Source organism: Opisthorchis viverrini (assembly GCF_000715545.1).
Source record: "Opisthorchis viverrini unplaced genomic scaffold opera_v5_475, whole genome shotgun sequence".
Classification (NCBI taxonomy): Eukaryota; Metazoa; Platyhelminthes; class Trematoda; order Opisthorchiida; family Opisthorchiidae; genus Opisthorchis; species Opisthorchis viverrini.
Genome location: NW_008752139.1, coordinates 52,326 through 63,182, shown reverse-complemented (window position 1 = coordinate 63,182; position 10,857 = coordinate 52,326). Strand labels below are relative to the sequence as shown.

The following is a 10,857-nucleotide window of genomic DNA, read 5'->3' as shown; positions in this document are numbered from 1 at the left end:
TATATATATATATATATAATCTTTGTTCATCTTTGCCTTTATTTGTTTGTATTTTTCGTGTCATTAAGTCGGCTGATTTAAATATGACCCAACTTGCATGTTTTTATGAACACTTTTGTCTAGGTCTGCTATAACCAAATTCTTCCACAGGTGCTATCTTGTATATGACATAGGAAAGGTTTTGGAAGTATATCAATCACCGTGAAAATAGGGCACAGTGATACTACGTACACATGATTGTGCATCATACATTTAAACCGAAATTCCGATTCTGCATAAGTTACGGACTCATACCTGCCTCATCTATCAAGTTGGTTAGTTCATTACGGGGTGTTTCTTTGATCTGCTCAGCCTCCTCTTCCCCTTCCTCATCCTCACCCTCAATGAACTCAGTCTCCACGATATAATAATTTTTTGCTAGCCCAAAGACTTTTCCCCAGAAGCGAGCGGATTTGAGAGGATGAGAATTAACAAGCATCTTTAGTCCCAGGTAGAGGCAAGTGATCTCATAGCTACATAGTCCAACCCCTGCTTTTCCGAAGTGGTACATGACTTCCATGAAGTTTGGAAGCGGATGTTCAAAGCCCTCTTCAATAACAGGCTCCGTGTCTTCATCTTCAGCTTTCTGTCACTTGTAATTAGGATGATAGGTGACCTTACTACAAACAGTTTTTCTTTAACTTTGGCCAAGTTAACGGACTCCTGTTCAGGAGAAATGCTGTCATTATCGTCAGGCTTTTTGATACATTCGTTAATTTTTTCGAAGCTATCATAAGTTTCATACTTCGGCATCAAAAACACAGCTTTCAACATTGTCTTCAAAGTGTCATATCTGTAAAACATGTCAGGAAATGGGAAAAGGAGAATTACAGCGTATGTCCTTCACTGGATCTTATTACACAAAACTTCATTTTGTCTTCCAGCGCAGTTTCCATGTCTTTTTGCACCGGAGAACTTTTTAAGGAATCAAATTTCGTATTTATCCTTGGGAGTCCACTTCAAAACACCCACCATATGTTGCCAAGTGCAATAGGTTCAAGGTCAGTTCCGTGTTTCCTGGAATCTGAAGCACACGTAAGCAATAGTCTATGCCCCAACAGCATGCTGGTTCCTGAAAGCCTGTTTTCCGAGAAATCCAGATGTCTTTGACTCTTGCTTTTGCACTAGAAGTGAACTGGTTGGCTTCACAGTGTTACTAACTGGATAGGAGCACCGATTAAGAAACGGGCGGAACAGCAGTACTATCAGCTAATGTAACAACCAAATCCAGAGGTGTAAAACCTTCCAGTGTGAACACAGTTAGTGGATCCATAAACGAAATTTCAGGGCAAAAATATCCTCCCAGTCTTTGTTAATCACTTTTTGGTGAGTGTTCATCAGGCTGCAGTTCTCCCGAATGGCATAAGTAAAACTTAGGCATCGGTGGCCCACTGCATTATATTGAGCTGTCCATGCAAGACATTGAAAGCCATTTAAAATGGTTTTTGTTTGGAGTGCGAAGCACAAACAAACTTCGGAAATAAAATAACCATTACGTATTTTGCACATGGCCTTCAGGTTAAGAAGCTTTCTTTGGTTTGAATACCGCGAACTTATTGGCTTGGGATTAACCGGCCTAGCAAAATGCGCGTAAAAATAAGCTCTTTACGAAAATGGCGTTATTTCGGGAAGGAATCGGTGTTCCGAGCAACTTCTCAAGCTACTAAATATTTTTAACGGCAATTTGGACAACGAAAATGAACACCGTCTTTCTTCACCACTATTGGAAATAATTTAGGTGCAGTTGGTGGTAAGCGTTCGTGTCAAAAACTTCAAGTGGACAGTGGGTGAAGTCGTCCGCCGGATGGCTGCGAGAACAAATACATTTAACTTCATCTATAAGGTGAACTGAAAAAGAATTCTTCAATGATACTCCAGCATCTGCGTTTTCTTGAATGTTAACCCCCCTCCGCTTTCACGCGATATGTTCTTCATGGGCTGGTAAGGGATTTTGCTGAACCCCCACCAAAACACAGGCACCAGAAAGCACCGACAGAGCTATAGTCAGGCGGGAGCTTCTTCTCTGGTATAGGTCGGTAGTCTGATAGGCCGATAGACTGGTAGGTCGATGGTCAGTGAGTAGGGAGCTCTCGCCTGATCTGTAAATTTGCCTGAGGAGTTTCCACCTTTGGGTGAAAATAGCATCGCATCTATTGGGATACCAACAACATATAGTGAGATGGCGAGTTGTATCAAGCAGCCTTTGCACCCGGACCTAGGTGCACACGCTTGTTTTGTCAATTTCTGCAAATATTTTGATCAGTTTTTGGGCCTTTATTGCTCCTAATGAAAGCCACTGTGGGTTCGTTCCGCCTCGTTGCGCTCCTTGTTCGTTTTCGATTTATCAAGGAATCCAGAGGCGTAACGGTGCCCGTCACAGGCCTAAGGCTCTTTGACATGCATTCTGCCGATTGCTTTTCATTATGATACTGTTTTGGTGGTCGCGGTTTTTTTGCAGCTGACTCATTCAGTCGAACGTTACCTCAATTTGTCATACGTTTGGTCTTTTTAACTAAATTTTCGCATACGTCGTGAGGGCTCATGATGGTAGGAACTTCTTCATTGTTTAAGACATGTTTCGCTGTCGCAGAAACCCGTCGGTTTACTCCGAAACGGATCTATAGTCAGACTTCAACTCTGGAAATGTTTAAGACAGTTATGGTGCTCCAGTTACTGCTCACAAGTTCTCCCGATGAGCTGCAGCATCAATGTCGTCGTTCGGGAGTTCGGGCTGGAATAATTTTCAGATAAACGCTACTGACCTCGGGAAAGTTTGCTCCCACAATATTCTGGAGCTGAATTATTCATTTGTCAATGTGGATGGTATTGTGTTAGGCGCAAATAAGATAGATGATCTAACTAAGCTCATTAAAAAGATTGTCATTTTCAGGACATGAATTTAAGTAGACCGACAACTTCATATAGATTTCGCTGGTTCTGTTATGCACCGTGTGCAAACAATTCAAATGAAAATGAGAAAATGACAGAATTGTTGAGAGGTTATCAGGAGGCAAAGGGTTCTTGGAAGTCCATATGGAATTGTAGACCAGAGGGCGAGAAAATTTGAAGCTCGCCACTACGTGGGCCCTTGATCTAGGCCCAAATTGGAAAATCTAAGATGGAATAATCTTCTAGTCTTCAACAGCTGTTGGCTGGTATTAGGATGCACACATACTGGGATTTTAAGGTACAAAAGACTACCGAATGCGCATGCTACGCAGTCTGAAGAATAAAAACTAAGAACCAGTAATCTGACTAGTTTAGATTGAAGTAGTAGATCCACCGAAAATGCGGTCGCTGGGGTAAATGGGTACCCTTATGTCGACGATTTTTGGTAAGTCAGTGAGTGGAAGCAAGATGAGATTAATGGAACCCAAGTAACTTCGCCTGGTTTATTTCCCAAAGTGCAGCGAGCATACAAGCTGAGGTGTGATCGGGTCATTACGCATCGGACGTAACGAAGGGGAAGGCGAAACGAAGCGATCATATGTGCTGTTACGGCTATCTGCTTTTTGAGCTTGGGTCACGCATACCAATCCACGAAAACGACCAAGAAATCCTATTTCTGGAATCACGGTACTATCGCAAAGATAATAATACACACATGCAAAAAACCTCATCGGATTCTCCTGTGCATATACCGTAGGGTTACAAATTGAGGCTGTACAATCACCAGCCTAAGGATAAATCGCAGATCACTTCGCCTCAAAATCGATATCGTCACAACGAAACAGATATCAACGTCGAGCAACCGCAAAAATCACAATGTCCGACCAAAGTCCGTAAGAGTCACAAAAATAGTTCAGTAAAGCAAGAAGGTTCCAGTTCATCTGGTCAAGGGGAGCAAATATGGGGATTGGCTTCCACATGTGATTGGGAACGGGAGCATATTGTTAGTAAGCTGTCATCTACATGTGCTATTTGATAAATAGTTATTAATTGTGGAAAACAATGAGAGAGAGGAATGGCCGGGGGAGCGGCTATTTCTTTGGTGAAGGCGTTCAACTTGTACTACAACTAGAAACTACTGGTAACCCTCAATGATCTTGGATATTTAAATTAATGGCCAAGGCCACAAAACGTGTAACTGGTGACGATGAAGTGAAGGTAAATGGTAATTTACTGACGCTTGGTGGAATTGCTTATGTTGCCCTTGGAATGGAGTCAGATGTAACATATTTTCTGCAGAGGGAGATTTCGTACTAATGTGTGCCGCCATTGGAGCACCGTAATTATAATCTTTAAAGTTAAGGGTGAGGCAGGCTGGAATAATAGTGTCATTGATGTTTTATCCGAACGAAGAGTACATCCAATTAGAACGAACTCGTCAGCGGCTGTTGGTATCAGGGAAACAATTTTAAGTGGCTGCAAGTAATCATCTAATTTCTGCAGGCGTATTGCCCACGCCAGAGAAGCTGCGTAGTATCAGGAAGGCAGAGAGCAAGCCGAGGTTATGAGGAGCAGGGGGAGCAATCACTGGTCTAGCTGACAAAGGCCGTTTCAGTGTGAGTTGGACATAAGACGGTGGTCGTTTTTACCTCAGTTTCAGAGACCAATCATAGAGAATTTTCAGTGCATAGAACCAGCCATTGTGAATGTGTAGTTGTAAACGGCCCTATGGAGTCTCTAGTGAACAGAACAAATTACTAATATAAGTCAGCTACAAAGTCACAAGGAGAAAAATCCAAGTAAATCTTGACTCATAGTTCCGTAGTTCCGTATTCCGTTGAATTACCACACCAGGAGTAGTTCTATCTTCCTGGAATTCCAGATCTCCGGTGATCGAAATATTAATCTACAAGTGTGGATATATTGGTCCAGTGTTTGTGGCTAAAATTTGTGTTCACGTTTAGTGTTAGCAGCAGTCAAATATAGCCTTCCGGCGGTCACAACAACAGTCACTCAGTAAAAGTCTCAAAGTCACGTTGGAGCCAACAACCGGGCGGTAGTAGTTGTGTTTCCGTAAAACAAACTTTTGTACAGCGATGTGACTGATAATAATGGGGAAAAAGAAGATACTGAGCATGAAAAAGGAACAGCGGACAGATAAGGAATAGTTACCACATAATGAGAACAAAAATAATCGGCTTATTTCCCAACTCGTATGGCGCACACACACTGTGGTGTGTTTGGACAACCCGAAATAGTGGATGAGGATCGTAGATTAACAGGGAGTTAAGACGTAAACAGAACAGAAAGTTAAGATACCGGGTCACCAGTCACTGGACCACTGCCGTCAGCTACAAACGACGAGCGCTATATGGCAGAAATTTCCAGTTGGCTCTAGATATGAATGCTAGTAATGAAGCTGTAATAAGGCCCCTATATTTTATGTGTCCAGTTCCAGGAACAGGTTTCATGAAAGTGTGTTAGGTCTAGCAGACGAAGAGGAATTGTGAGGTGCAAAGCGTAAATGAAACGATGGGGTCAAAATTTATCCAGAAACCGAACTAGTTCAATGCAGAAGTTCGTGGTACATCCATACCAAGTCTGATGGCAGGCTCCCAACCATTCTCTCCATAATCTTGACTGTCCCATCATGTCTTCTCAGAAGCTCCGTATCAGAAATAAACCAGCCGCTCACCCATCTGTCGGTTTCCCCAACAAAGCCAGTTATTTCCTTGATGAGTTGCGTTTCATTCTCTGCGTTAGCACTGACCGACCGTGTCGACCAACATTTACACCAAACATCCCTGCAACATTGACGCCAGCAGGTCCATACAACTTCATTTTACACCACGATTATAACATTTAAGCCACTATTTGGGTTGCTGTGAACTTTTGAACGTCATCCACTCCACTTACGTTTTCAGTGATGGCCCAAAACTCGGCTGCCCAAAGCCATCTGGCCTAAGGAATGATTTTCAGTTTCAGCTGAAATTGCAATGCTGGATCACTGAAATACTGTTGCTTCTCCTTATTCTTTGCTCCGCTTCCTTATTTTCCGTAATTTGCAGGCAGAATCCTTCACCTATACTCACTTTCAATTATGTTTTTCCCTCCACGTTCGAACGGCAACTATCCCACCATGTTTTAAGTAAATATTTCTCTAATAAATAAGAGTCAAAGCCTAGTCACTGTGTTTTTCCGTCCATAATTTCCATTACAGTTAAATTTCACCGGTTTAGGCACAACCTCTTATACATTGGACGGTGCCCACTATTTGTGTCTACTTTTGTGGCCAACAAAGCAGCAAATTGTTCCCCGTATAGGCTACCAGACTCGGCGCATGGCAGTCCACTGAGCAGCCGCAATATCTGCTTGTGCAATAACCGAGAACTCAGGCCACCATATTTTTTATACTGTCGAAACAAAAACCCGGCCAATAAAACGTCTATGTCAGATCAAACAAGACAAAAAAGTCAGCTGCTGGAACGCGCAGACAGCGCAGAAGCAACCGAAATGGCAGGCGCCATTTGGACCACTTGAGTAGAACTGGAAATATTCAAAGCTTGTGCACTTAAGCCTAACGACGATGCAACTCTGGTGTGAAGCACCTGGCGTAGGCGCAACCACAGTTTTGTAGGTGACTGAATGAACCTCGGAGCCAAACAAGACTTTCGTTAATTGAACGTCTGGATACTGAGTACTTTTATGTTCATGAATCGCATGTACTCGGATGTGGCAAAATAATGAGGAACAATGTCCCTGTTTTGGTTTATATCAGTTTGATCTTGGCAAGGCAAAGAACCGAACAATAAACTGAGTAAACAGAGTAGAACCGAGTCCTACCAGATGGAAAGAGGAATAATTCGTATGGGAAAAGAAGCTCAGGGCCGAAATTGGGGAGAATTTATGGGGTCAGTAGAAATAGGCATGAAAACTGTAACCACAACAAGCGCTTGACGCTATCGGCAACTGATCTGCACCTAAAGGAGCAGGTGAAGATTAAGTCCAGAAATTGAATCTTCCACGTAAAGGACAGGCAAGAGCGATCGCTGGCCAAGAACATGCCCATGTATTCAATGATACTGGAGTGTCTACGCTTATAAATTCACACGATAAGTCTAAGAAAAACGATGGTTGGTTTGTGTGTCTACTGTAAACCGTGACGCGAAACGATGCCCGTTTTCCTCAGTAGAAAATTAAGAATCTGGAGGGGGTTCAATAACCTGCATGGGAGGATATAGCACCGACATGGATCGTGAGTTTGTCTCGAAGCCTTATTCAATTAAACCAAAGGAAATAGTTTTGCTGAAACACACGCCGTTATATCAACGGCAAAGTCAAAAACTCGAAAAATGTTAAGCGGGCAATGGTCAGCTATGTACGCCCGTCCGTAAATCAGGAAGTGCGGAAGGCCTGAGTTCAACCTGTGCTCTTCAGTCACCGACAATCCAGCGCGAGTAACCAACAGCGAAAACAGTGTGACAGTTCGGAAGACGCCGGAAAAAAGAACCTTGAGCATAAACGCTTCACGTTCTTCTTAGCTATCCGGCGCGCTTGTGAGTACGGTCTGGCGATTTCAAGGTCAGTTTCGAGAGCGGGTTCTACAAACTGCTCACTGACGGTGAGTAAACATGGTTCACTGTGAAATGAGCAGTAAGTGCTAGCGCACAGCTTGCCAATTATAGCCACTTTGTACCACTCATGTTTAGACAAACTTAATCCGTAGCAGTACCTAAGATCTGAGCTGAAATCGACACTCCTCTGGAACTAAGCGTCCTGAAGGAATCTGGAATCAATGCAAAAGAGCATAGTATTTTTGAACGGCAGAAAAGGTTGGAGCTAGAAGACTGGAGAAATGATGAATTCATATCAGGCTGAGGGTTAGATAAAGTCCCTGGTCTGGAAAGTCCTCCAAAGAAATCAGAGGGAATCCATAGGCGGACAAACCAGTAAAGCTATTGATATTCAGCAAGAACGCTACCCCAAATAACTTCGCTTCCGATGGAAGTTGTAATAGGGACAGATCCTTGGACTAATTCAGGAGCTGGCCTCAACATCTGGTAATTGTAATCTATCAGGGACACGGTTTTGGGGGAGGGCTAATCCAGCCGGCCCACGTTTATTAGGGTGGATAAAAATGATTCATAGTGCGACATCGTATGCAGACGAGAAGCAATTAGAAAAATCCACCTCGCATGACATGGGCCATGAATCCATAGCGTCGAGTGATGAGAGTCTCTGGGATAGTATCTGATTCATGACGAGGAGTTTGTTAAAGCGCTTCGTGATGGGAAAGTACAAGCAATCTGGATGGACTACAAGGCAGCTAGCTAAAGCAGTTAATGTGCCCTGCCTATGGTGTGGGTAAATTGTGCAATGCTTCCACTGACTCGGAAGTGTGCCAGGACGGCGGAGATATCGAATATGTCAATGGCGAGGGTTGGAATGTTAAGGCAAATGTGTTTGAGGGATAGGGAGGAGATAGCTTGATGACCTGATAAATTGGAACCTCAGAGGTGCTCAATTGAAGAATTCAACCTAAGTGGGTACGGTGTAGTTCATCGACAGATATAGCCAACAAGAAGATTGTGCAATGCTTTGACTCGGAAGTGTGCCAGGACGGCGGAGATATCGAATATGTCAATGGCGAGGGTTGGAATGTTAAGGCAAATGTGTTTGAGGGTTAGGGAGGAGATAGCTTGATGACCTGATAAATTGGAACCTCAGAGGTGCTCAATTGAAGAATTCAACCTAAGTGGGTACGGTGTAGTTCATCGACAGATATAGCCAACAAGAAGATAGTCTGAGGAGAAATAAATAGAAAGGTCGATGTAGAAGACGCATTGCAATTAGATAATTAGATGTTTATGGTTCCTAAGCTGTCATCAAGGTCAGAAGGAGACTTTCGTCGGGAGCAACAACACTTGGGACTGTGAGTGGCTTAGCGAAGGAAGGTCTGTGAATGAGATGCTCCGGTGTCTTGGATCAGAGATAATGGGCCACAGCGATAGAATTCTTTCACCTTTCAAGAGCCGCTTTGCTCGTGATTACCTCAGCCGCTAGATTTCATTAAGAATAAGGGAAAGGATCATACGCAATTTATTAGGTCACTCGCCTGGAACAGATACACGTCTGACTGAATGACAGCTAGATACACGGGAATCCCGTGAAGGAGCAACCAAATAGGGTGACTTTGGTGCGAAGACTTAAAAACGCTAGCGGCGGTAAAGTTTTTAGGAAAGAAAAAGCACTCGTTTCAGGTTTTGTGGCCCGACGAGAGTACGAGCGCTTCTAGCATGCATGGTAAAAGGATGAAGGTGGGGAGTATGAAAAGAATCGGTACCCGTTCGGCTGCAGGTGGCCACCCGATAGTCGTTATCAAATGGCCTCGGGCCGGCTGCAGCGGCCAGAATTGGCAACCGTTATAACGGCAATCCCCAAGGCACTCAACATGCTGAGATCAACCTTTGACATCCAGCTTAGCTGGCAGAGACGAGAAGGTTAGGGCCAGCAGAACAATAATTTTGTTCGGATGACGTGGAGCTTGGAGTGGGGAAGAAGCTTATACAGTAGTCTGATTGAGCAAGTGGGTTGTGATGGTGGAACGAAAAAATACACGGGGGTGAACAGTGTTTTAGACTGGCAAGAAAAATGCCAAACGGAATCCAGGGCCCCGGTTCACTTCACGGTAAGTTCACTTCAGTTTTAGTGTCGGTGAGGCAGCGACCGACTGGTGGTGAGAGCGAACTGAACGAGATAGTGTGTCTCAGAAGTAAGATCAGGATATGAGGAGTGCTAGGTTAGAACATCGTTCACTGGTGCATATAGAGGCTGGATAAACTATCGACGAGTTGGTTTGGATGTAACGGGGATAAGAGTAAAGACAGTGATTGCTGGTTAGAAGGATTGCCGGCGACCCCAGAAGAGGATATAAAGTGGCTGACAAAATTCGGTAGGCCAAGGAAGGTGCATAAAAAGAGGAATCAGTTTTCAAATTAGTGAGCTGGGGAAGAATAGTCCAAACGTGCATGGAAATAAGTTGCAGGGACGTACTGCGATGGTTACGAAGAAAACGTTAATTCGGTGGTACAGTTTGAAGGAACTCGTGGGTAACATGTTACAACGGCCATGACAGTGTCATCAGAGGGCGATATCTCACGTAGTAACTGGACAGAAAAAGCGGATTTCTCGTCACGCAGTATGGATGGGCCGGTGCAGTATCCAAAATGACGGACGGACGGGACGACGAGTTGATGGTATTAAGAAGAGAGCATGATGGGTTTCGTAGTGCCAGTAACACCAAACAATGAGGGGCAGGAGGTACTAATGATCAAATTAAGCCGATTTGAGAAGGGAGGCTAATAACAAGGGTTGCAAGGTAATGAGAAGGGACAGGGTGCGGCGGAAAATCTAGTAATGTAATCAGTACCTTTGAAGGGAGGAATAGGTTTCTTTGGGAGTGGACGGCCGTCCTGTGCTTTGGCAGTTACAATAGAAGTGGGTTTGGAGTTTCGAGACGAATACATTTAAAGGTAGTAGAGGTAAATTCGCATTTGGACTCCGAGGAGATGGACGTAATGGAGGCAACCACCAATGAGTACTGCACGTGGGCGGCAAGGTGCGGAAACTGATCGGGGACTAAAATTCGCGGATTCATGTGTTCATGGATCGATGCGCAGTTTCGAAGCTTTCGCCAAGGCTCCCAGGTTAAGGTCTATTCTTGTCGCTTAGTATGATGGATCCAAATGCTGGAAATTACGAGTTGACCATCATGCCCAGGACTTGACGTGCACCTTTTAAGGGGTAAAGTATGATTCTGCATGTGTTCAGGTCTAAAGTCAAAGAGTAAAATGTTAGAACTTGGGGAGCGAGTATGAGAGAGGACGTTATGATACTTGGCTTTGACAGCAGGTTTTTGAGCCCGAGGAG

General features: G+C 44.0%; 1 protein-coding gene across 1 annotated transcript in view; it reads right to left on the bottom strand.

Moving 5' to 3' along the window:
- Positions 1 to 935, bottom strand: part of T265_11320 (hypothetical protein) — a gene marked incomplete at both ends in the record, with an annotated part of 9,447 nt that extends 8,512 nt beyond the window's left edge. The window contains 3 exons of the mRNA XM_009177945.1: positions 295 to 625; positions 661 to 832; positions 871 to 935. Of these exons, the coding sequence (XP_009176209.1) occupies positions 295 to 625; positions 661 to 832; positions 871 to 935 (568 nt within the window). The remainder of the gene's footprint in view (positions 1 to 294; positions 626 to 660; positions 833 to 870) is intronic.
- Positions 936 to 10,857: the final 9,922 nt, after the last annotated feature.